Source organism: Mustela putorius, unplaced genomic scaffold, assembly GCF_011764305.1.
Source record: "Mustela putorius furo isolate JIRA1106 unplaced genomic scaffold, ASM1176430v1.1 tig00004035_pilon_pilon_pilon, whole genome shotgun sequence".
NCBI classification, from domain to species: domain Eukaryota; kingdom Metazoa; phylum Chordata; class Mammalia; order Carnivora; family Mustelidae; genus Mustela; species Mustela putorius.
Window position 1 is genome coordinate 2,341,075 of NW_025422171.1, and position 27,383 is coordinate 2,368,457.

Genomic DNA, 27,383 nt, shown 5'->3' on the forward strand with positions numbered 1-27,383 from the left:
AAGGAGTCCAGTGCAGGACTCGATCCCAGAACCCTAAGATTATGACCCCAGCCAAAGGCAGATGCCTAACTGACTGAGCCACCAAGGCTACCTTATTTATATGTATTTCACTCTCAAACTTCAGCTCTCAATAACAGGGCTTTAGCTCTCTAGTTACAAAGTATCAGCCTTACTTTGATCTAGTTGGAGGGTTCACTGAATTTTCAACTTGTACTGATGGAAGTTTGTACGTGAAAAATACATTATTGAGCCAAATCCAGAATTTTCCATAAATTCAGAAATTCAGAATTGAAAATGCTAGTTATGTACAATGTATAGTTCTGTACTATCTGAGAAATTTTACTTCTGCATTCAACTTCTGGGGGAGTGGTGTGTGTGGGGGAAAAAAGGTATCCCTAGTGGTAGTATATCTGGAATACATTCCTGTCCAGAGCAATCTTTCATTGCTAGCTCAAAAATAACATCAAATCCATAAATTAAAAAGAAAAACTGCTGTCAAACCAGTGGCTTGGATAATCGTTCTAGTCATTGCCACTGTTGGGTAACATTTTCCAGCTACTCCTCAAATACTAATAGTGGAAACATCACAGAAGACTAGACTTAAAGAGAGTAGACATTTGAGGAAACTACCACTGTTTTATTTTTATTTAACGAATTAGCTTGTGAAAGGCTAGCACATTCCCTGCGGAAGAAATTTAGCTTTCCATTCTACAGAACCAGACAGGCAACCTTTGTTTTTTTCTCTGAATGGAATATTCATGCACTTAATATGTATTGAGCACTTGCCCTGTTCCAGGCACCAAACCCCTGGGAACCACATGTGAAGCAGGCACAGTCGCCATCCTCAGCCAAAAGCAGACCCTGCACTGGCTGGTGAGCAGTCAGGCATTGGCAGGCCACTTCTCACAAATGCTGCCCTGTGAATCGGAGCCGCATTTTCCTCACTTATACATGGATGCTGTGCCTGACACATAGGAGGTAGGAGAACATATTGGCCTCGGTAATTTATAAGCTACGTTGAAAATAAATATCAAGCTATTCTTTCATGTTTATTGCTTTGATCATCATAATGACTTTTTGTATAAAAGTTTAAAAAAATCTATCACTAGAGAGCAGCAACCGATAGAATATGTTGGAGTGAATGTTAACAGGAATTAAAATAACTTAAAAAAATATTTGTTGGAGGCAGAGGGTGGTGATGCAGTCCAGGGAGATACTGTTTCAGGGAATAATAAAGAGTTTATTGGGACAGAATTTTGTTCCCTTCTTAAACTAAAGGGGTGTTTTAGAGCTGAGAGAGGTAGTTACTGTGTTTTATCAAACATCTGGGGAAATGTGCTGGCTACAGCAATTCTGCCCACCCACACCCCCCAAGGTGAGGATCAGCCCCTCCCATGCGGGTCTTAGTCACCCCACTCCCCGGCGCCCACAGTGAATGGAGTGGCACCACGCTGACCAGACCATTTCAGTCCCAGGCTTCACGGAATGGCACACTTTGCTAGTGGGACCTTCACAGCTTCTTCCCTCCTCTCCAAGAAAGGCCATGCTGCCAACATTTCCTTCAAGTAACTCTGTCTGGAGGGCTCTGAGGTGGCCCTGGGGATGGGCATACCTTGCTGCTTATTGAAGATTTTTCTCCAGCCAACTGACAGTATGTCTACTGTTTGATAAAAACAATCATTTGGGAATATCAACCAAAACACATCACAAATGCCAAGAGTTCCACATTCAGGGTCCAGTTACCCAAACTTCTTGTTTGCTGTAGGTCTCTTAGCAAGGCAAAGGGAGAAAGGGGTCATTGCTTAGTCTGCTCTGATTTGAGAGAGGAATGGAAGAGCATGATGTTCCCATGGAAAATGGGGTTTCCAACTGACTCTGGGATTTCATGTGTTCAGCTGTCAGGGTTCCCCATGACCCCCAAACAACCCGACTAAGTCATTGTATAGACTTCTGAATTGTCAGCAACGTGGAAATTATTATCCTTTCTCTTTCCACTCATGCTATGGTTATTTTGTGCCTCAGTGGAAATCTCTGCATTAGCAAGGACTTTAAAAAGGTGTCTCTTAGAATATTCTTTTGAGTTTTTGAAGTGGTTTGGTCGAGTGGAAGAGGTGAGGCTGCCTCCTAAGAAGTCAGGGAGCTTACGTCAAACGCGCCATGCAGCACACACCTGCCTTCCCTGGGCGGGCTGGGCAGCCCCTCAGCTGTGACTCCGGTTCCTCAGGGTTGCAGAGGCAGAGTGGCAGACCTTTTATGAGACCCAGAAGTGGATTACATGTGAACACGGGTTTGCTAAAATCACAAGGGGTCCAAAGTAATAAAACACATGTTGGCTGCTTATTATTATACAAACATTTAATGAGTTGAGCTTGGTCCTTCCCTCCCCCACCCTCCATGAAGAAATAAGGTTTCTCCTCATCTAAACGCTAGACTTCTAAGGTAACTACAATTTTCTGTTTCTAGGCTGCTACTTGCCCACAGTTCCTAAGTTACACATGACATTACCATACATGTTACTAAAATTTGTTACTGGCCTAAGTAATTTTTAGTGAACTGACTTCATGAAGAAATAATAAGGGGGTATTTTTTAAAGAACATTTATTGAATACTTCACATGTGCCAGGTGCTGACATACTGATAAAATATAAATGTCTCATAAAAATACCAAGTGATTTTTAAAGTAAATTGAAAATTATCCCAAAGTAGGACCATCGAGGGTAAGAACGAACAGACAGTAAGCAGGTTCCCCCCACCCCCATTTCCTGAGCACAGGTGCCGGGGTACCAGACTCTCCAGGACAGGCTGGGTTTTCACTGCAGTAACTATCCCACAGTGTCTGATTTTCAAGAGCAGACTTCCTGCTCCCTCCCCACATCCACTGCAGGCCCACCGTTCACTCAAGCACCTAGACAGCCAGAGCGCTTGTGTGTGGAAAATCGTTGGCAGTCATGTCAGAAAATGAAAGCTCTACTTGGCACTTCCTTTCATGTTTTGTTAGCAAAGCAAGTCATCTGAGGTAGGTAAGTGTTATTCCCCCCCCCCTTTTTATGTTTTTATTTTGAAATGATTCTAAACTCACAGGAAATTGCAAGAACACTACAGAGAGGTCTTGTGTGTCTTTTACCCACTTGCCCACAATGAGAACATCTTAACCAAGCACAGAATACCAGGAGCTGGACATCGCAAACTGCCCAAAGACCTCACTCAGAGTTCACACGTGTGTGCAAGTGTGTGTGCTGAGTAATGCCATCTGTGGAGCTGTGTGTAAGCTTTGCACAAACAAGATGCAGACGTGTTCCAGCTTCCCTAAGCTCTCCCTTTCCTGGGCCCACCCATCCTCCTCCCTGGACCGGACCGCCTCTTAACCTCTGCCAACCACCAATCTGTTCACCATTCTAGAATATTACATAGATGGAAACGAAGTATGGAAACTTTGGGGACTGGCTTCTGTCACTCAGGACAAGGTCTTGAAATCCAAGTTGCAGGTATCAGTAATTACTGTTCTGTGGTGGGGATGAATGATGTCTCATTTCTGAAATCTAACAGTCTAGCATGCTTCTCACCTCCTTCTGCTGTAGCGTCTGGTTTGTAGATGGCAGTTTCCGTTTCTTAGGGGCTTGGAGCATTTGCTGTGGCTTTGCTGAGGGTGCAGGGGCTATGTGTGCAAAAGGCACCTGGGCCTTGAAGAGGAGGAAACATCCAGGAGGCTTTCAGATACTAGTTCTAAGGATTACCAACTTCTCTCATGGAGACAAGCTGTTCCTCCTTGAGGCGCTGGAGCAGATGATGGGACCCTTCACAAGTCCTATGATACCCCAGGAAAGCGGCTGTGAAGAACTGGCAGGCCGTTAGGTGGAGTCAGAATGGGCCCATCTGAAGGGGGCAGATGGCCTGAGGCAGAGGCTTAGGTCCTAATTCAGGTCTTGGCCAAGCCGCTAAGCTGTATGTACCTCAGTTTTTTACGTATTCATAGGAGAGGAGAGCAGACTTTAGATAGGTTCTAAGATTTCTCCCACTCTAATTCAATGGATTCAAGTTGGCAAAAGCATCCCAAGCTCTAGAGGCACCTGCAGTCAGGAAGTCATAGTGAGAAGTTATATTCTTTATTTTATTTATTTAAAATATTTTTATTTATTTATTTGACAGAGAGAGATCACAAGTAGGCAGAGAGGCAGGCAGAGAGAGAGAGAAAGGGAAGCAGGCTCCCTGCTGAGCAGAGAGCCCAAGGCGGGACTTGATCCCAGGATCATGACCTGAGCCGAAGGCAGCGGCTTAACCCATTGAGCCACCCAGGCACCCTATATTCTTTATTTTGAAAATTAGGCCAGGGATAGCCCCACTTCGCAGGGGAGGGGCGGAGGTTATAACTTCAGTCTATCAAGGAAATAATAAGAGAGAAATGTCATACAGGATCCTTTACCATATTATATTACTACCTGCATTTAGATTTCACGGTCTAGCCCAGAATCGTAATTCACATAACAGCGAAATTCATTTCCCAAGGTCCGGGTGTGTTTTGGAATAAACTTGCACATCTTCACGCCAAGAAGTTTTGCTGCCTCTTCTTCCATGACCGCACCTGAAGGGAAAAAACCCAGTGAGCCCAGAGTCTGAAATGCCAACTACAATGCCATCGCCAGCAGTGAAGGGATTCTTGACTAGAATACGTGAAGCTGACAATATCGCTCAGCAAATACAGGGGAAGGTCAATTCTGGATATATCCCTTTTTACTTCAACACATTTGTAAATTACCTACTTTTTCCCTTTTTCATTTAATAAATGGTTTTCATATTTCTGCAAAACTGAGATACTTAGAAAAATTTAGAAATGAAGTTATATTCCACAAAGTAACATAAGTGAAAATAATTACTAAGAACTAGTGTTTTCCAACTTTGAGTCAAGAACCCCCCTTCTCAGTAATACCTGGGGAAATACATTCAAACTCAGGGGAATACATTCACACCAGCTTCTGGCTGAGTGCTCCGGTATCTCACCTGCTGCCTGGCATGTGGCCACCATTGTGGACATGCCCCGGGGACCTCGGAGCACCTCTCCTGGAACACCCCATTGCAGGAAGTACTTCTCCAGCCAGCCCAGGCCCGAGACCCAGGACTCATCCTAGATTCTTCCCTTCCCACCACATCTTGAGCATAGTGAGTTCTTCCACTTTGATCTCAAAGTGTATCTTTACTCCATTCCCTGCCCTCCTTTCTACTGTCATACCTGGTCCCCACCATGTCTTTTCTCTGCTGGACATACCCTCAATGGGGGGCCTGCTTCTACTTCTGTCCTTCAATCCCTTTCAGCACAAAGTGAAAGCACATTCCTTTAGGCCAACTGGGTCCTGTCCATTGGGGGCTGCTGCCTTTAAAGGATAGCCCCAACAGGGTCCATCACTTGTAGGGCTCCTCTTGCCCCTCCCCCCACTCCAGCGATGCTCCCTGCACTTGCACAGTGCTGGGTTGTGCTCCCTACAGCCTTCCAAGAACCAGGGGGAGGAGGAAAACTCCAGGGGGCTCTGACACTGGTTCCTGGAATTATAATCTCTTTCCTCCCCACTCCCACCCCAGCGGGGGTGCCCCTTGAGGTCTCCACTGGAATGTTGCTCCTCCAGGAGCGCTCTCCCAGCCCCATCTTAAGGGCACTGGTCAGTCTCAGTGCCTGCCCCACCCTTCTCTGATTCTTTCATTTTTTCACTACACTTACCAGAACTGGTCATTCATTTCTTCTGTCTGTTTTGCTAGTTTTTGACCTATCCCCTAAAACTAAAAGGTACGGTCCATGAGCTCAGAGCGCCAGCCTGTCAGCCAACACAGATGGCTAGCAAACTACTGAAGTAATAAGCCTTAAGTAAACATGAGCTGGGAGAAAAAGTCACTTCTTGACAATTCTCCAACACAATGGGAAACAGACTCCCTGCAGCTCCAGCTTCCTGCCCAGCCTGAGGGGCATCAGCAGCCCAAGGGCACCCTGGGGTCTGGACAACAGCCCCCCAACGTAACTGACCAGGAGTTAACATGCTAGTTCTCCACCAACCCTCTGTATATCCACCTTAGAAAGTACATGCATGACTCTCACCAGTAAGAAAATCTGCTGATTAAATAAATCTAATCCAATGCCTAGTTCTGTAACCCTATGCAATTCATTTTAATGTTATCGATTCCATGTTTCTCTTTCAGCAAGTGGAGAGGCTGGATCAAATACTGCTACGATTCCTGATGAGAAGGAGTAAAAAAAACATAGTCCACTCACCAAGTGCCAGACCCCATCTCACATTTATCATATCACTTAATTCCAGCAATGCTGAAAGGCAGGACATATTACCAGTCCCAGTTTACAGATAAGGAAATCCGGGCACAGAGAGGCTATGCAACTTGTGTAGGGTTACACAGGAGATGGATTCAGGCTTTGAGTTCTGAGATCTCTTCCAGCTCCTGAAACCTAAGGCTGGAATATCTGGTCGTTGTTCCAGAGACGTACCTACCTGTGCACAGCAGAATCTTGCCCTGAGTCAGATACTTGATGGTTTCTGACGTTTTTCTGAGACACTCCTTGGAAAGGTAGGGGGGATCCGCTATTACGATGTCAAAACTGTGTGTGGCAATTTTTTCAGGTAAATCCAATGGATTATTGTAATCATAGAAGATATACTCCTCTCCATATATGGCAAATCTTTTGTCATATTCAAAGATGTATACAGAAATGTCTTCTCTGTGTAGGGATCTCAGTTTCTGGTAAACACTGGGGGCGCTCACACAGGCTATTCTAGAAAAGAAAAGGAAAAAACTCCTGAAAGATCCATAGCTTATGGTGTTAAGTAACAACTACTTCTCTAAGAGAATACAGGTCCTTGCATTCAGATTTTAATCGGAGTCCAAGTTAATGTAAAGGCAGTAAATTTCAAGAGAAAACTATACTACCTCACTTTTAAGGAATCTGGTATTTAAAAATTCTGCAACTCATAATTTTAAGGTATGTGAAAGAATAACTGCTTTTTTATAGTAAAAAATGTAAAACATTAGGAACACATTAGGAAGAAAGTTAGATAGCCCAAGGCTTAAATTTGCTTGTTATTTTCACGTTGGTCCTTGTTTTAATATTTATTTCCAATACCTTAAGTCTAAAATATTTTGAAGCTAATTTATAATATTCATAATCTAGAGAGAAAAACCCCAAACGGTTGCCTCAATAAGATATCGTAAAATTCAACATCAGTGCCAAAAAGCTACTTTGAATTTCTGTTTCTTTTTTATATAAGGAAATCAAAGAATTTGTTTCATTATAAGCAGTCCCTAGTTTACAAATGGGTAGTACTCCAACATTTAACTTTAAAACCAACTACTCAAAAAATTAAAAGTAACCTAAATATGAATTACTGAGTTGACTGTGGTACATCTAATAAAATGGAATGGTACATATCATTACCCTGCAAGATACTGAAGGAATAAGTGTAAACCACGTTTTTATTATTATTAGTTTCAGAGGTGGAATTTAGTGATTCATCAGTTTCATTGAACACCCAGTGCTCCTCACATCACATGCCTCCTTAATGCCCATCACTCAGTTACCCCGTCCCTCCACCCACTTTCCCTCCAGCAAAGCTCAGTTTGTTTCCTAGAGTCCAGTGTCTCATGGTTTGTCTCCCTCTCAATTTTCATCTTATTTGATTTTTCCCACGCTTCCCCTATGTTCAGCTGTTGTTTTTTAAATTCCACATATGAGTGAAATCACATGGTATTTGTATTGCTCTGACTTATTTTGCTTAGTATTTTACTCTCTAATTCCATCCACATCATTGCAAATGGCAAGATTTCATTCTTTTGAATGTCATCTGTTGGGCATCTGGCTTCTTTCCATAGTTTGGCTATTGTGGACATTGCTCTATAAACACTGGGGTGCAGGTGCCCCTTTGGATCACTGTTTGTATCCTTTGGATAAATACCTACCAGTGCAATTGCTGGGGCATAGGGTAGCTCTATTTTCAACTTTTTGAGGAACCCTCATACTGTTTTCCAGTGTGACTGCACCAGTTTGCATTCTCACCAACAGTATGAGAGGGTTCCCCTTTCTCCACAACCTTCACAGTATCTGTTTCTCTGATGCCGAGTGATGTTGAGTATTTTTTTATGTGTCTGTTGGCCATCTGGATGTCTTTCTTGGAGAAATGTCTGTTTGTGTCTTCTGCCCATTTCTTGACTGGATTTTTGTTTTTTAGGTGCTGAGTTTGATAAGTTCCTTATAGATTTTGGATACTAGCCCTTTATCTGTTATGTCATTTGCAAATATCTTCTCCCATTCCATAGATTGCCTTTTAGTTTTGTTGACTATTTCCTTTGCTGTGCAAAAGCCTTTTATCTTGATGAAATCTCAGTAGTTCATGTTTGCTTTTGTTTCCCTTGCCTTTGGATAGATGTCTAGCAAGAAGTTGCTGTAGCTTCCATGGGTATAAGAACATATGCTTACAGTTGCTCTGGTGGTCTCTGGGAGATGCATAGAGCCAGAGACCACTGGAGGTGGTCTCCCCACCTCCCCACATGGAGGAGAACCAGGACCCTGGAGGTTGACTTTTTCCTCGATCCTCTTTGTAACTTTTAGATTTTCATCATTTATATTATCATTCAAAAAAGTACTCCTTTTAAAAAGTAGACACAGCTTTAAAACTGTGAAATGCATTTTTAAAAAACATTCTATTTTTTTATTTGTGAGAGAGACAGAGAGAGAGAAAGAGCACAAGTGGGTGAGGGGCAGAGGGAGAAGCAGACTCCCCACTGAGCTGGGATCCCAATGTGGGGCTCCAGGATCATGACCTGAGCTGAAGGGAGATACTTAACTGACTAAGCCACTCAGGTGCCTCATGAAATGCATTTCTGAACAGAGACCCGTGTTCCATGTACCAATTGGTTCCCTAAAAGGGCTTCTCAGCCCCAGTGCACTTGAAGTGTGTGATACACCCTGTTGATGTCACATATACTTCTGTGAGAAACACGCATGTCCCAGCCCAAACAGACAAGGGCCATCAGAACCCCCAGCTCAGACTGCTGCCAGAGCTCTGGGGCCAGAGAGAGGCAGGGGATGGAATGGTGTCCTCATTGTGCTCAAAGATACCACGCAGTGGCCCTGGCTTACACACACAATGCAAGTATCTTCTGAGAAAGAGGGTGAGGGACAGGTAATTTCAGACAATCGAAATCTGAGAGTCTGTCAGCAGCAGATCTCCACCATGAAATTTCAGAGCTGTACTGAGGGCTAAAGGAAAGTGGTCTGAGGCGCAAGAGGGACTGAGAGTAGAATGGTGAGAAACTTGGGGGAGACAATGTCATTTATCCTGCAGCAGACCCAGCTCTGCCACTTGCTGGTGGGTGATCTTCCGCAGGAGACACCATCTGGGGAGCCTGAGAGTCTCTCTTTACAATGCAGAGTATAATGGATCATCAAAAGGGATGACCCCCTGTAAAGCATGTATATAGTGGACAGGGCACACAGTAGAGCTCAATAAATGTTACCATTATTATTAATTTGGAATATTATGAGACACTTCCTAAAAATACTGAAGATGCCTTTCAGAGCAAATAAAAAACTTCCTCCAATGCCCATACATTAATGGAGAAAAAGAAAGCATGTGTAAAAACACTGTCATTAAGAAAAAGCTGATAAGCATCTACATATAATTTAAAAGAAAAAGAGCAGCAAAATGAAAAACTTAGGACTTCCAGTTAAAGATGGCAGATATAACACACTCATTTACATTTGCCCCTCATTAAAGCCTACAAAATAAAACATAAGTTTAAGTTCATCCTGTTGCTTAAGCATGAACTGCCAAGAGCAAAGAGAACTCTAGAGAAGACCTAAAACTATAAAAACCAACCAACCAACCAACCAACCAAAAACCCCTTAAGAAGCATAAAAGCAAATGGATAGGTGGAATCTGGCTCAGCAGACCCAACAAGCCAAGTCCTAAACTGGCAGCCAGGTAAGCTAAGAAGCATCCTGGTTTACATCAGGGCACCCCCAAAGGCTCAGGGAAGACCTGGGGGAGAAGGCGGGGCTAAAAACAGGAAGATTCACTGAAAGTCTATTTAATAAAGAAGAAACTCGTTCCCAGGATTCTCTTCCCCAACCCACGCCTCCAAAACTGTGGCAGAAACCTTTCCCCAAACTGAAGGGCCTGAGTTAAGAAAATAGAAAAAAGGAAAGAAGAAAATAAAAAGTACAGAAGGTGAAAGCGCCACAGCAAGGCACCAAGGATGGGAATAAGAGAAAACCTGAAGCTTGCTGTGGACAGAGACAGGAAAACACAGGTTTCCTACAAGAAATCAGAATGGCACTGGGTTTCTCACAGCACCTACAGAAACCCAGACGCAGTGAGCCAATGCCCTCAAAACCTAGAAGAGATACCCAGCAACACCAACACAGTCAAGAGGAAGGACAGAATAAAAGTGCTTACATATATGAAAGGTTTAAACATTTTCCTCCAGTGTACCTTTCTGGTGGAAGCTATCGAAGGATGTACCAACCTAGATAAGGCTGTACACTAAGAACTGGAGTACAGGAAACAGGAATCCAGAGGAAAAGAGAAGTAAAGGGGCTCTGGTGAAGGAAGATACCAAGGTAAGACCGACAGCAAAGCTAGAAATCAACTAGTCTAGGTAAGAGCAGTTTGTAAAGCCTCAGAAGTGACTTTTTTCATGGAGTTGAAACATGTCTGCATTAATGGATAGGAGGTTCACATAACTGGAAGAGAGCCTGAGCATGAATTCATGATATGAATACAGATACACATAAAATGTAAGAATTACTGTCTTCAGGAAAATGAAAAATCATACTAGAAAAGGAAGAGTATAAGGCTCAGCTTTAAGGGACATTTGTGGTGGCATAATATAAACCCTGTTCTCACCAAAATTAAGACATAAATCAGGAATATAGACAGAAAGCATGCATATGTGTGGAGTTTGAGAGAGAGCTAAATCGTCACACTCCATAGTAAGAAGTCAAGAAATAATGTCTACAAGTGACAGATCAAGAAGTGCCAATATAAACAGGTATTGAGAAATATGGCTGTAAATATCTAATGCATCCACGGAAAGGGAGCAGAGGGAAGGAAGCACACAGCGGGCAATAAGCAATTGATTCTTTTTTTTTTTTTTTGAGCAAGCCTTGCAGCACCATTTGGCTTTAAATTATATACATACAAAATTCTGATGAAAATAAAAACTGAAATAACAAAACAGAAAACATGTATTCTTTTTCTTATTAATTTTTTTAAAAGTAATCTCTATACCCAGCACGGGGCTTGAACTTACAACCCTGAGATCAAGAGTTGTATGCTCTGGCAGGGATGTCCACTATACCACAGCTATTCTACATGTTTCTAGAAGTCCTAGCCTCAGCAATCAGACAACAAAAAGAAATAAAAGGTATCCGAAATGGCAAATAAGAAGTCAAACTCTCACTCTTTGCAGATGATACTTTTGTGAAAAACCCAAAAGACTCCACTCCAAAACTGCTAGAACTCATACAGGAATCCAGTAAAGTGTCAGGATATAAAATCAATGCACAGAAATCAGTTGCATTTCTATACACCAACAAGAAGACGGAAGAGAGAGAAATTAAGGAGTAGATCCCATTTACAATGGCACCCAAATCCATAAGATACCTAGGAATAAACCTAACCAAAGAGGCAAAGAATCTGTACTCAGGAAACAAAGAATTCATGAAAGTGAGTGAGACACAAAGAAATGGAAAAACGTTTCAAGCTCATGGATTGGAAGAACAAATATTGTGAAAACGTCTATGCTATCTAAAGCAATCTACACATTTAATGCAATCCCTATCAAAATACCATCAATTTTTTTCAAAGACATAGAAAAAATAATCCTAAAATTTATATGGAACCAGAAAAGACCCCGAATAGCCAGAGGAATGTTGAAAAAGAAAACCAAATTTGGCAGCATCACAATTCCAGAGTTCAAACTCTATTACAAAGCTCTGGTCATCAAGACAGTATGGTACTGGCACCAAAAGAGACACACAGATCAAAGGAACGGAATAGAGAGCCCAGAAATGGACCCTTAACTCTATGGTCAACTAATCTTCAACAAAGCAGGAAGGAATGTCCAATGGAAAAAAGACAGTCTCTTCAACAAATGGTGTTGGGAAAATTGGACAGCCACATGCAAAAGAATGAAACTGGACTATTTCCTTATACCACACACAAAAATAGACTCAAAATGGATGAAAGACCTCAGTGTGAGACAGGAATCCATCAAAATCTTTGAGGAGAACACAGGCAGCAACCTCTTCGACCTCAGCCACAGCAATTTGTTCCTAGAAACATCGCCAAAGGCAAGGGAAGCAAGGGCAAAAATGAACTATTGGGATTTCATCAAGATCAAAAGCTTTTGCACAGCAAAGGAAACAGTTAACAAAACCAAAAGACAACTGACAGAATGAGAGAAGATATTCACAAATGACATATCAGATAAAGGGCTAGTATCTAAAATCTATAAAGAACTTTTCAAACTCAACACCCAAAGAACAAAGAATCCAATCAAGAAATGGGCAGAAGAAATGAACAGACATGTCTGCAAAGAAGACATCCAGATGGCCAACAGACACATGAAAAAGTGCTCCATATCACTCGGCATCAGGGAAATACAAATCAAAACCACAATGAGATACCACCCTACACCAGTCAGAATGGCTAAAATTAACAATTCAGGAAATGACAGATGTTGATGAGGATACAGTGAAAGGGGAACCTTACTACACTTTTGGTGGGAAAGCAAGCTGGTGCGGCCACTTTGGAAAATAGCATGGAGGTTCCTCAAAAAGTTGAAACGAGAGCTTCCCAATGACCCAGAATCACACTACTGGCTATTTATCCTAAAGATACAAATGTAGTGATCCAAAAGGGCACCTGCACCTGAATGTTTATAGCAGCAATGTATACAATTTAGTCAAACTATGGAAAGAACCTAGATGTTCATCAACAGGTGAATGGATAAAGATGTGGTATAGATATACAGTGGAATACTATGCAGCCATCAAAAAATGAAATCCTGCCACTTGCAACGATGTAGAGGTAACTAGAGGGTATTGTGCTGAGCGAAATAAGTCAATGAGAGAAAGACAATTATCATATGATCTCTCTGATATGAGGAATTTCAGAGGCAGGAAGGGGGGTCATGGTGGATAGGGAGGGAAAAAATGAAACAAAATGGGATTGGGAGGGTGACAAACTATAAGAGACTCTTAATCTCATGAAACAAACTGAGGGTTGCTGGGGGGTGGAGGGGGTAGGGAGACGGTGGTGGGGTTATGGACATTGGGGAGGGTATGTGCTATGGTGAGTGCTATGAAATGTGTAAGCCTGATGATTCACACACCTGTACCACTGGGGCTAATAATACATTATATGTTAATTTAAAAAATTTAAAAATAAATAAAAAATAAATGTATCAATTCTAAGCAAAAAAAAAAAAATACACGGTGCCTGGGTGGCTCAATGGGTTAAAGCCTCTGCCTTTGGCTCTGGTCATGATCCCAGGGTCCTGGGATCGAGCCCTATTTCAGGCTCTCTGCTCAGTAGAGAGCCTGCATTCCCCCACAACCCAACCTCTGCCTGCCTCTCTGCCTCCTGGTGATCTCTCTCTGTCAAATAAATAAACAAAATCCTTAAAAAAAAATACAAATGGTAAAAAAAAAAAGTTGCGTGCTCCACCGAATGAACCAGCCAGGCACCCTGAAAACCTGTATTCTTAAAACTTCAAAAGTCAAACATAAAGATTTTTTTTTTCTTTTAAAGCAAACTTTAGGGGTATAAATGTAAGAAACAGGTTACAGAACACTGAAATAAATAACAGAGGTAGGATATCTTATGAGTGGATTTCTGTGTCCCTAAACTCAGTCCTGGAGCAGTTCTTAATTCGTCATGTTCTGCAAACCACGGTTTACCACTTTTGCAGATTAGGGTTCAGACTTCTTCCAAACTATTGCTCAACAAGGAAGGCCATTTCAAACATTACTTTAGATCAGAAGGCAAAAGAGAGACCAACTCTGGATCTTACCTGCCACGTTCTCCAGCAGCTGCAACGGCTTCTGTTGCAAGTCGCAAAGCAGTGTCCTGACTGTACCAAAACTGGCTCAGCTGCTGGAACAGAGCAATGAGTCAAAGTCATTTCAGAACCACCATAAATGCTGTCCTTTAATTTATATCTACCATATCAGTGTGCACATTTTCTTCAGGTTTTTTTCTTTTTCTTTTTAAGATTTTATTTATTTATTTGACAGACAGAGATCACAAGTAGGCAGAGAGGCAGGCAGAGAGAGAGAGAGGGAAGCAGGCCCCCAGCTGAGCAGAGTCCGATGTGGGGCTCGATCCCAGGACCCTGGTCCTGGGATCATGACCTGAGCAGAAGGCAGAGGCTCAACCCACTGAGCCACCCAGGCACCTCCCCACACACTTTTTATGTTACTTTTCTCTGACATCTGTTTTATTCTGCACATTTTGTGACTGTTGACCTAGAAAATACCAAGGTCGATAAATGTTTCCAAAGACAGAATGTACTTATTCATTTGGATATAAATGAACTATGTCTGTGTCTAACCATTCTTAGCTGCAGGAAAATGCCAAGCTCCACCTCTCTTTGCTTAAGCAGCACCCACTGAGCCTGTAAGACTGCACCAAAGAATGCTGAATAGATGACAGCTGTTATAAAAAAAGAAAGAAAGAAAGACAAAGAGCAAGATGACAAACAACTTACACCTTGAGGAAAAAACAAGTAACTTAAGAAACATTCATAAGGTAAAGGCTGAGGCCAGGCGTGGGAGAAAAAGGATCACAGACTGGGTTTTGCTGTCCTCATCCCTGTGGTGTTGGTTAACATATGCTGCTAATTGGTAATTGAACCTAGAAGCTTAATCAGACTCAAATTTAGTTTTTAGGCAAGAATCACACAAAGGTGGAAGTGTGTTCTTCCATCAGTAGAAACACTGATTGGTTGTCTCCTTTTGTGATGTCAGCAGCCCCTGATGCTCAGGGGCTTAATTAGAGCCTTCTGTAAAATAATTTCAAAGAATAATTACTTTTTAAAAAGAAAAAGTGCGGTGCCTGGGTGGCTCAGTGGGTGCTTAAGAAGCTGGAGGAAAGCCCCTAATACACAGGATATGCAAGGGGGTCTGCTCGACTTGCACTGGGAGGTGGGTGACTATTTCTGGCAGTTGGCTACCGAGCTGCCCTTCTCTCTTACTCCAGCATTGTCAGAGCACAGCTGTGTATTTTGGCTCTCCTCATACCCTTCTAAAAAATAAAAGTCTTTCTCTTATTCAGTGTGCTGCATGAAGATAGCTTTAAAAGTCAAAAGCACTACTAAACTTACAAAGAAAAACAAGAGTTCCTGCCCCCACTCCTCAAAAGCATCTTCTGAAGTGTTGGCTCTTCTGTCATTTGTTCCCACATTTCCAAATATTATGCTTTAAATGCTCCTTTTTTATTTTTTTAAAGTTTATTTATTTATTTTTAAGTAATCTCTGCACTCAGTGTGGGACTCAAACTCACAACCCCAAGATCAGGAGTCCCATGCTTTTCTGACTGAGCCAGCCAGGTGTCTCTAAATGCTATCTCTTGATTAATTCACTTTACATTATGGCAGATGAGAATTTCACTCTGTCATGCACACCCTCTCCTACCCTTCACCTCCCCATATTAATTATAACCTGTTTTGGTTAAAATCACAGTCAGTGTTTACCGTGGGGGCAGGTAACATATTTTGCTACCATTTCCTTCTAGTATGTTACCTTTTCTTTTTCCTAGACTCAATACATGTGTCATTTGCTTGTTTTTTTGAACTCACCTCTAATTCTTCCACATCCTCTGGCAGCCTTGGAGAAGCAGTGCATGGGTGGTCAATGCCATGAGACTTGTCATTTCTAAAATGTTTTTTAGTTTATCTTCATGTTTGATAGCTCAGCTGAGTACAGAATTCTAGGCTGAATACAATTTTACTTCAAATACTGAAGACATTGCTCCACTTTTTTCTAGTTTTCTAACAAAGCTATCAAAAAGTGCAATGTGACTCATCCTGAGTCTTTGTAGGTGGTCTGCTTTTCCTCTGGAAGGTTCTAAGATCTTGTCAACCTGCATACAGAATTTTCAGTCATGTAACCATGTGTCTTAGTAAGGATCTGAAGTTCTGGAAAATTTTCTAATATTAATCTTTGAAGATTTCCTCTCCCCTTTGTTTTCAGTTCAGTATTTCTAACTCCAATTAGTTAAATATTGAGCCTCTTGAATTTATTCTCTAGTTTTATAATGTTTTCTTTCCAATACTTGCATCATTCTCTCTCTTTTTTTTTTTTTGGTCCCTAAGAAATTTTCTCAACTTGATAAACCAAACCAAAGAGTCAAAATTATAAAAATACTTAATTCTAAGTAGTGGGATTAGGAATAACTTACTTTTGTGTTCATATTTTTATATATTTTCTAAAACAACCATGGATTAATTTTAAAATCAGAAAAAAACACACAGTGTTTCAAACATTAAGCAGGGAGAAAAGAAAAGAATGAGGTACTTCAAGTCTCTGACATTTACAGAAGCAGCAAACCAGAAGACAAAGACACGTAAAGAAGGGAAATTGTGAGAAAAAGGCTTTTGTGTTGGTAGAAAATTTAGTGTAGAAATATTTTTATCAGTCAGTTTCAAACAGATGGTAATATAGGAGAATTTTATACAACTTAAGAGATCCAAACTTGACACAAAATGTATAGGTTATAAAAAGGTTATTAAAAAAAAGGCATACAAAACCTTCCTTCTAGTTCCAAAGTGACAGAGAGAGAGACACACAAATCCATTACTGAGGGGTGTGCACAGAGAGAAAATACAAGCTTCATCTATTTCTCAACTATCTCCCTCAAAAATTTAAATTGCCAGGCTCCATCCTAGCTTGGTTTCCCTCAACTCACTTTTTTTTTCCTTTTAATTCCTATTTTTATTTAGACCACAAATATATAATTAAAATACATTCTATGCACCAGAAATTATTAATATCTTCTATAGAACTCCCTCTCATCTTTTTTCATTGCATGCTTATGTTTAGTTATCCTATTTACTGCAATGATATATTTTACCCCTTTTATTAGGATGCTGGGTTCCACAAAAACCAATAGAAACCATCCATGTACAAGAAGGAAGCACAAGTTTGTGTTGGTCCCAAATGAACATTCTGTCCCCGTCTGACCACCAACTAGCCTGATGGTCAGACCCAGGAAAATCTGCATTTATGCTGTCTTAGATGATCATGGACTGAACTCTGTCTCAGCTCCCAGGACAGGCTATCAGCTTCTGAGGGGCAGGTGAGACAGACACTGATATGAAGTAGGATACAAACTCAGGGCAGGACCGACAGGTGTGGACAAGTACGGAATCGGCATCGCACCCATAGTTTTGGAGGGATGTGGAATGCATTTACTTACCCAGTTCTCTTCTATTATTCCAATATTATATTTATCATCTCTGCCTGGGTCACTTTGTTGTTTCTGCTCAGCATAAAATTCCTGGAGGGCTGCTAAGGCATGGGAAGACAGCTGGGGGATATCTTCATCATCAGAGTCACTCATTTCACAAATCATCTATAATCTGCAAATAAATAAGCAAAGGTATTGTGGGGGTATTTTTCCTCTCTCCCATCAAATAACAATTTAGAAATTTTTTATCTCACAGCAAAGGTCCAAACTGGAAGTGGGTTTTATAAGAGAAACTCATATTTAAAATTTCTGAGATCAAACATCTACAGAAGTCGCCTATTGAAATACAGCTCAACAAATGCAGGCTTTTCCTTTATCCATATTCAGTTTTTACAAATGAGATTCTTGCATTTTTAAGACTCCTAGCAGAATGAAATTTTTTACCATAAATATCGAAAGACATTTTGCTTTCTTCTGGCACCCCAATAGCCATATGTGGACATTTCACAGTAGATCCCCGAATCAGAAATCATTCTGAGTTTGAATGTCACTGTTCAGGTGATCTAAGGCTCATGGGTGTTATTGATAGGGTAAGTGAAGGACATATAAAGGAGGGGAATAGAAAGAGGTATGGAAATTTAAAGGAATGACAAGGAGAAGGGGAAGAAGTAAAACACAGGGAGGGAGAAAAAGAAGGGGTCTTGCAGGAACTGATGGCCAGGCCAATCACTTCTTGTGGTACCAATGGAGTTAGCCAGACTGGGAGATTAAGGCACAGCTCTGGTCCAGACAGAAAAGTCTTCCCAAGACTCCTGACCACTTCAAGTTCAGGGGGGTTCCCAAAACCACCCTCACGTCCAGTAATTTGTTAGATGGATTCACAGAACTCACTGAGAACAACTGTACTCACAGTTGATACAAATCAGAGCCAGCCAAAGGAAGAGATGCACAGGGCAGCGTCAAGAAGAGCTCCAAACAGGAAGCTCCCATTGCCCTCAGGATGCATCACCTTCCTGGCGCAGATACGGGATCATATGCATGGAGTCCTGCCAACCAGGGAAGCTCTTCAGAGTTTCAGTGTCCAGCTATTATTAAGGTTTCACTGTGTTGGTATGAGTGACTGAATGATAGCCCACCTGGATGAAGTCAGTTTCCAGCTGTCCCAACCAGGAGGTAGGGTTGATAAGGCCTCATGGCCCTGATAAATAACAAAGACTTTCCCACAACCTGGGACAGTCTACCTTTTTACAGGTTACCTCCCAAGAGCCTTGGCAAAGCTCAAACCTCTCTTTGAGGTCAAATTCTTTACTACACAGTACCAAACATATTTTTAAGCCAAAAGTTAGATAACTTTTTTTTTCTAAGAGCATAAAAACAGCATCTTATTTGCTTTTTAAAATATGCCCAAAGTGTACAGCAAGTGATGTGTTGAAAATCAGCAAAGATTATTCAATAGCTTCGTCACATGGCTCCCTTCCTCCTCCAAGGCCTGTGGAGGTGTACCTGATTGACAATCTTGGCCCCCTGCCTATGCCACCAAGGGCAGCTGGTAAAATAGCATTCGAACCTGGCAAATTCACCAGGCTTAGGAAAAGGGTTCAAGAGATGCTGAGCAGCCACTTAAAATGAAAAATGCCAAGATGCCCAAGTGGTGCAGTCAGTTAAACCTATGACTCCTGGTTTCGGCTCAGGTCATGATCTCGGGGTTCTGGAATCCAGCCCCCTGATGGGCTCAGTATGGAGTCTGCTTGAGATTCTCTCTCCCTCTGCCTCTCCACTCATGCTCCCTCTTTAAATATATATATATATATATATATATATATATATATATATATATATATTTTTTTTTTTTTTTTAAAGGAGAAATGCCTGCTAGATGCTGCTTTTGTTCTACTTTTCAAAATCAAAGAGCTAGCCATTCTACCTAGGATCCAAAAATACAACCAAAAAAACAAAAAAACAAAACAAAACAAATAAACAAAAAACCCAAACCAAAAACCTTGTATGTATCAACTACTGACAAACCAATGTGTTTTCATGAAGTATAAATAGCTTATTGATTTCTTCTTTCCTTTCTTCATCAAAGACTCAACTGTAAAGTCTTGTTAATAAAACATCTGGTCACACAATTTAATCTAGGAACATAAATAAGCCCTCTATGAGCAAGCAGTTACCCCTCTAGGAAGAGAGGGAGCCAAGCAAAGGTATAAACACTATAACATATTTATAGAAAGTTCAAAAACAAGTAAAATTAAACTATTTCAAGAAGCATATCAACCTATATTTATCAAAGATAGACTAATTTTATTACCAAACCTTCCCAAAGAGAAGACTCGAGGCTGAGAAAATTTACTGATGAGAAACGTTTAAAAAGAAATGGTGATAATTTTATCATCCAGAAAACAGAGGAGAAGAAGTACTTCCCAACTTGTTTAATGAAGCCAGATTAAATCTAACATAAAAACATGTCAGTATACAACCAGGTTCAATTCCTGATTGAGGGTGATCAGATATCAGAGGCAGAGAGGGATGGTGGTTTCTGGTGAAAGTGATTTAGCAAACTTCTTGCTAAAATGAGATTTTATAAAGAAGTGCACAGATGGGCCTAGAAGGTTCAGGAGGCTGACTCAAGTTTGATCAAGCAAACAATCTTAGCTACAGGAAACTCTGGACTGCAGTCCAAATCAGGCCTGTGGCTTTTTTTTGCAAATCAGATTACTGGGAACACAGCCACACCATTTGGTTTATATATGTCTTACAGTTGTTTTTATGATATATGTCTTACAGTTGTTTTTATGATAAGTTATTATCATAAGTTATTATAAGAAGTTATTATTTTAGGGCGCCTAGGTGGCTCAGTGGGTTAAGCCACTGCCTTCGGCTCGGGTCATGATTTCGGGGTCCTGGGATCGAGTCCCGCATCGGGCTCTCTGCTCAACGGGGAGCCTGCTTCCCTCTCTCTCTCTCTCTGCCTGCCTCTCTGTCTACTTGTGATTTCTGTCAAATAAATAAATAAAATCTTAAAAAAAAAAAGAAGTTATTATTTTAGTAAATATTTTAATATTTATTACCTGGTCTTTTACAAAAAGTGTGCTGACTCCTAATTTAACAGTTTATTAATTTTTATTTTATTTTTAAAAAGATTTGATTTATTTATTTGACAGAGGGAGATCACAAGTAGACAGAGAAGCAGGCAGAGATAGAGGAGGAAGCAGGTTCCTGCTGAGCAGAGAGCCGGATGTGGGGCTCGATCCCAGGACCCTGAGATCATGACCTGAGCCAAAGGCAGAGGCTTTAACCCACTGAGCCACCCAGGCGTCCCCTAGTTTAACAGTTTAAAAGCGAAAAGCCATATGATCATTTGCATAGATACTACAAAAGCTTTTGACAAAATTCAACACCCATTCATGTTAAAAACTGAACAAACTAGGTATAAAAGGGAACTTCAATCTGATAAGCAGTCCCTACAAAACACATAAGCTTCATACTTTTCTTCGTGGTGAAACAATAAATGCTTTCTCTCTAAGCTCAGGAACAAGGGAAAGGATATTCACTGTCACCACTTTCATTTAAAATTATCCTGGCTTTTCATTAATTCCAGAAGGCAAACAAACAAAACAAAAACAAGCAAGCATCAAGACTGGAAAGGAAGAAATGCCCCTATCTGTAGACATGATTATGTACAGAGAAAATCCTAAGGAAACATTACTCTCATCCAGGTGATCAAGGTCAACATCAATGGTGATAATTGATTATCAGTGGCCTGTAGCCTTGATATACAGTGATGAAAACAGTACTTCATGGTCTTCCCCCCACAAAACACATAATCCCAGTGTAAGCATGAACGAAAATCAGACAAACCCCGATTAAGAGTCATCAAAAACAAGAAAAACACAACAGTCACTGCCAAGAAGTGCCTATGTATTACCTAAGGACATCAGAATAAAGTATGGGCTTTGGTTAGTAATAATGTAGCAATATTGTTCATTAGGTGTGACAAACGTACCCTATTAGTAGAAGATGTTAATAATAGGGGAAACTGGGTATAGATACATAGGAACTCACTGATATCTTCCCAATTTTTCTGTAAACTTAAAACTATTCTAAGACAAAGTTTATTTTCAGAAAATTTTAAGGAAGCATAACCAACTTCAACAACAAAAACTACTAGAATTAATAAATGAGTTTATCGAAGTCTAAGAGTATACGATCAATACAGAGAAGTAAATTGCATTTCTGTATTCTAACAGCAAATAAATAGAAATTAAGCTTAAAAGCAATTTCCTATAAAATAGCATAAAAAATACTTAAGAGTATATTTAACATAAAGACTGTTAAGTCCTCGATACTGAAAATTCCATAGCACTGTTGAAAGAAATTAGAGAAGACCTAAGTAAAAGGAGAGACATACCACGCTCATGAACTAGAAGAATTAGTATTATTAAGGTGTAAATTCTCCCCAGATTTATCAATACATTCAAAATATCCAAGCAGCAGGGTGTGTGTGTGTGTGTGTGTGTGTGTGTGCATGCACCTGCATGCACTTATGAGTTTAAAATAGAAATTGATATACTGGTCCTAAAATTTATTTAAACATTCATTCATTGAAGGAAATTAAGATAGCTTCCAGTTTTTGGCTATTGTGAATAAAATACTATAAACATCTGTGTACAATTACACTTTTTTTTTTGGATTAAAGCTTTGTTTATATGAACATCAAACAAATCATAGCACTAAACCACTTACCAATATTTTGATTAGTTTCTATATCCTCAGTATTAGAAACAAATGGCCAAAATAAGCTTGGGCAGATAAAAGAAGTAAATCGAAAGAATGGAAATGCTGATGAGAATGTAGGGATATTGGTACTCTAAGCTGGTTAATAATTTAAGTTGGCATCAGCTCTATTTGGAAAGAATCAGATATTCTGCATTTAAGGATATTCCTACTTTCTGACCCAATTCTCATTTCTAAACTTCATATTTTGAAATGTTTAAATTCAGAGGAAGTGGCAAAACTAATACACTGAGGTCCAAGTATCCCTCACCTATTTTTTTTCTCATTCTAACAACTTAAAATCAGGACATGACTTTAAAAATGATGGTGTATAAATTTAACTGTGGGCATGTTTTCTTAAAGTGATGGTATTCTTATAATCCATGGTATCTCAGATTTGATAAAATATAGTTATCACTGTAACAACTGTAGGCAACACAGTGAATCATCCATGCAGCAGATCCACCATTTTGTATCCTCTACATAAAGTGGTCAGAAAGAGATGAAACTGTTCTGAGAGTTGACAATGTCCCAGTGGAATCAATGGTGAAAAAGGGTGTGTATAAAGGTTATTAGAGGATTCTGGGAAGACTAGACCAACTGTACTGGTACAATCTGTCTGATGTAACTATTTTAGAACTGTAGAGTTTATTTAAAGGCTTTCAACTTCCAAAGGAAGGCTCAAGTACAATTAATTTCAGTCAGTTTTGGCACTTAGCTCTGCGGTGGTCACCCATCCCCCACTCCTTATTCCTGTGTCAGGAAGCTGTGTACAGGATTCTGTTTTGTGTTTGGTCCTAATATATCAAGGAGATTGAGTGAGGGCACAGAGAGATCAATGTCCTTACAAGAAGTGTTTACTATTCAGTTTCCCTAGAAATGAGAGGCATAGTGCACCATAAAGGGCCATACAAAACTTGTCACATGTGGGGACAAAGAAGCAGAGAGAGACCTGGAACTCGTCTTTACTGCTAAGGTGGGTGGGAAGAAATTAGGTGGGGATGTACCCTGTTGGGCACAAAGTAAAAACACACATTTTACAGTGTGTGGTTGGGAGGTTTGTGATATGACCTTGATGTGCCCATGAAAACTGGTTTGCAGGGAAGATGGAAACAACTCTGGCCACTAGTTTGGCCCTGTAACTAGCTGATGCCAAATGAACAAATACAAAGCTTAAGAGCACACAAAGTCCCAGGAGTAGTTTGTATGCAATTGTGGGAAACAAGGTAGAGAATAAGGGCTCTGTCCTTCAAATATTGGGGATCTGTATACTGATCAGTAACAGCTGCTTCTGCATATGGAGGCACAGACACAGTCAAGCAGCCATTAGGGTAAGGCTCCTACTGTGGTCCTTAGTTCCACCTCCAGTTCAAGAAACTTTGAGAGGATTTAAAGGGCCAGCAGTTCTTTCTTCACTTTATTTTTCTCTTGTTCTCCTTTGGGAAGCCAAACATTTAAGGACAAGATCATTATAAAAAGGAACTACATATACAGGGGAATTTAGAAAGTCACTTAAAATCTTCCCAGGAAGAGGTAGACAGAAAAAAACCTGAGAAGACCTTAAGTTTACACCTCAGGCTGATACTCAGCACAGACAGCCCTACAACATCAAAACTCCAAAACAATAAACAGAACAACAATAAAATCAGCAAATCCTTGAGAAGGGGAAGAATCTAATTTCCAGAGTTACCAACAGTTTTCAACAACAACAACAAAAAATCACAAGGCATACAAAGAAATTGGAAAGTATAGCCCATTCAAAGGGAAAAAGTAAATCAAGAGAAACCATCGCTGAGAAAGATCAGATGGTGGACCTACTAGAGAAAGACTTTATTTATTTTTTTTTTTTAAATATGGAACGCTTCACGAATTTGCGTGTCATCCTTGCGCAGGGGCCATGCTAATCTTCTCTGTATCGTTCCAATTTTAGTATATGTGCTGCCGAAGCGAGCACTAGAGAAAGACTTTAAAACATGTTAAAGAAACTAAAGGAAGATGTGGGAAAAGCTAAGAAAATGATGTATGAACAAAATGGGAATATCAATAGAGACAGGAAACATAAAAAGAAATTTAAAGGGTCCAGAGCTAAGAATTACAATTACTGAAATGAAAAATTCACTAGAGGAATTCGAAGGCAAATTAGACAGAATCAGCAAACCTGATGATAAGATAATTAGAACTACTAAGTTTGAGGAAAAGAAAGAAAGAAAAAAAAAAGAACAAAGAAAAGTGAACAGAACTTAAGGGCATATACCAAGTAGACCAAAATACACACTGTGGGAGTCTCAGAAAGAGAGGAAAAAGGGACAAAGCAATTATTTGAAGAAATAATGGCTGAAAACTTCCCAAATTAGGTGAAAGACAGAACTATAAACATCCAAGAAGCTTAATGACCTCTTTAGTAGAATAAACTCAAAACACCCACACATAATAAAAATAACTATGGAAAGCCAAAAATAGAATCTTGAAAGCATCAAGACAGGGTACTTGTCACATAAAAGGGATCACCAAAAGGGATCATTAGTAAATTTCTCATCAGAAATGTTGGAGGCTAGAAAGGAGTGGACTGATATACTTAAAAAGTGCTGAATAGGAAAAAAAAAATCAGCCAACAACGCTTATCTGATGAAGTGAGGGAGAGGGGCACCTGCATGGCTCAGTGGGTTAAAGTCTCTGCCTTCGGCTCAGGTCATGGTCTCAAGGTCCTGGGATTGAGCCCTGTACCGGGCAATCTGCTCAGTGGGGAGCCTCCTTCCTCCTCTCTGCCTGCCTCTCTGCCTACTTGTGATTTCTATCAAATAAATAAATAAAATCTTAAAAAAAAAAAAGTGAGCGAGAAACTGACATTCACAGATAAACAATAGCTGAGGGAGTTCGTTACCACTAGACTACCCCTGCAAAAACTGGTACAGCGAGTCCTCTAGTTAAAATGAAAGTACACTAGACAGGGCGCCTGGGTGGCTCAGTGGGTTAAGCCTCTGCTTAACCCTTCGGCTCAGGTCATGATCTCAGGGTCCTGGGATCGAGCCCCGCATCAGGCTCTCTGCTCAGCAGGGAGCCTGCTTCCCCCCTCTCTGTCTGCCTCTCTGCGTACTTGTGATCTCTCTGTTAAATAAAGAAATAGAAAAATCTTAAAAAAAAAAAAAAGAAAGAAAGTACTCTAGACAGTGACTCAAAGCCGTATGTAGAAGAGATAAAGATCTCATAAAGGTAAATATATGGGCAATTATGAAAGTAACTTTATTACTTTTATTGTAATGTCAATTTATAACTCTACTTTTTGTTTTCTACATGATCTAAGAGATCAATACCCAAGTGTCTATCAACAGATGAATGGATACATATACAAAGGAATATTATTCAGCCTTAAAAAGGAAATAAATTCGACGGGAATGAAGAGCATGAGTGGGCGAACAGAAAAGTGAAACAGCAGGTGGCACTTTAACTTGGCCTTGAGGGAGAAGAAAAGATGAAGAGGGAGGACTGCAGAAGGAACAGCATGAACAAAGGGCTGGAAACATTAACTTACAGCATCAGTAGGGATTAGCAGGCTCCTAATGGACTGTGGTTTCTTTCTATTTCTTTAAATAGTATTTAACTCAAAGTAACTAATGTAATCCTAAAAAGTAATGTGTAAATCCAATTACACTTCAAATATATAAAATTCAATCTCCATATATTAAATTTACTAAAGCAAGCCACTCCCTCCCCCACTGTATAAATTCATACAGTTTCATATTGCCGTCTGCAAGCTATTGTAGTCAAGGCAGTGTGATTCAGTGGAAAGAGCACTAGGAGAAACCCCCAGGTTTAGGGCTCACCTCAGAGCCTGAGTAAATGGGTAGGGGGTTTGGAGGGAGGGAAAGGAAACCTGAGGTAGTCTGTAAGGCTCCCTCTGAAAATGGGTAAGAATGGCCTAGATGTTTCCTAAATAGTTTTGCATACTGCCCCACGACTCTATCCTTAATCCCATTTACTGTCAGAAAAGGGCCAAAATCTTTCATTTTCATCTTTGTATACGTAGTTACCCTGCCTAAGATGCTTTCTTCCCTCTCATTTTCTAAAATTCTATTTATCCTGTTATTTTAAGAAATTAACTTTTAAAAAGGTAAAATTTACCTACAGTTTAATACAGATCATAAACGTACAACACGATGAACTGCTGTGTGTACCTCCACGAAATCACCACCCGTCAAGATATCCTTCTGATCTTACACATCCTCTTTCCCCTGGAAAGTGTCCCCCATCCCAGCTAGGTCCCTTACTGGGATCCCTGTAGGAGACGCTACTGCCCTTTAGTACCGGTAAGTTTCCCGTGCTCCCGCCTGTCCCGGGGAGCTGGGGCCTGGTCTACGCCACTCAACACCCTGCGCCCAGCAGACCTGCCTCCTAAGGCCCCAGGAGACAGGTGCGGAGGCTTGAACGTCCGGGACAAAGGAGTGAAGAGCAGTAGGCCCAGTTCCGTTTCTGGCCGGAGGGGAGCTCTCGTGCTGCCCTGGCCTGGGGGTTGGCTCTTCCCCGCACCTGGACTGCCTAAGCCCAGCCGCGCGGACCTTCCCGGGCCGGGGCCCACGAGGCCGGGTCTCATACAGCAGCAACCAGGTTCCCCTCTCAGCGCGGCAGCCATCCCCAGACACCACTAATTGAAACCCCTCCTCCTCCACTGCACTGGGGAAAGAGCCACAAGAGAAAAAGAACCACAATCGATTCCGAAGCCGCCGAACAGCGCAGAGACTACCCCACCTTGGCAACCGGGACCTTCCTCTCACAGGCCACACGTGCGCAGTCACTCCGGGATAGGGCGACGGGCGGGGCGGCCGTGCTGCATTCGCGCACGCGCACAGCCTCCCGCCCGAGGGCGCTTCCGGGAAGCGGGTGAACGCAGTTTGTTCCAGGCCTTCCAAGTCCCGCTTTACGAGACAAGTCCTGACTCTTGATGGAACTGTTTCCTCTCGTTTCTCTATCTTATAAATTACACCTAAGAATGGTGGCAATAGACAAGATTTAAGGTTTTAGATTCCCTTCAAATTAAACGTATTCCAGGTAGCTTATTTTGCCCTTGAAGCTAGATGTCCGTTTTACAAACATTAAATTCAAACCTGTCTAGTTTACCCAGTCTTAATACAGAAATTTAAAAAAAAATTT

General features: G+C 40.9%; 1 protein-coding gene and 1 non-coding gene across 4 annotated transcripts; both read right to left on the reverse strand.

The window, feature by feature from the left end:
• Nucleotides 1-2,581: 2,581 nt before the first annotated feature.
• EEF1AKMT1 (EEF1A lysine methyltransferase 1) lies at nt 2,582-27,090 on the reverse strand. 3 transcript variants are annotated; one of them, XM_004774326.3, is made up of 6 exons: nt 26,982-27,090; nt 17,472-17,634; nt 14,068-14,150; nt 6,486-6,766; nt 4,437-4,579; nt 2,582-4,067 (listed from the first exon to the last, which is right to left on the reverse strand). In XM_004774326.3, the coding sequence occupies exons 2-5, from the start codon at nt 17,625-17,627 to the stop codon at nt 4,443-4,445; spliced, it is 657 nt and encodes a 218-aa protein (XP_004774383.1). In that variant the 5' UTR covers nt 17,628-17,634; nt 26,982-27,090; the 3' UTR covers nt 2,582-4,067; nt 4,437-4,442. The 3 variants fall into 3 exon arrangements, with proteins under 3 accessions (XP_004774383.1, XP_012902259.1, XP_004774384.1); XM_013046805.2 differs by lacking the exon at nt 2,582-4,067 and having other exon boundaries at nt 4,413-4,579; nt 14,068-14,147; XM_004774327.3 differs by lacking the exon at nt 2,582-4,067 and having other exon boundaries at nt 4,413-4,579.
• Nucleotides 24,086-24,192, reverse strand: LOC123389811. The gene has a single exon (XR_006604461.1). It is a non-coding gene; the product is annotated as a U6 spliceosomal RNA (small nuclear RNA).
• Nucleotides 27,091-27,383: the final 293 nt, after the last annotated feature.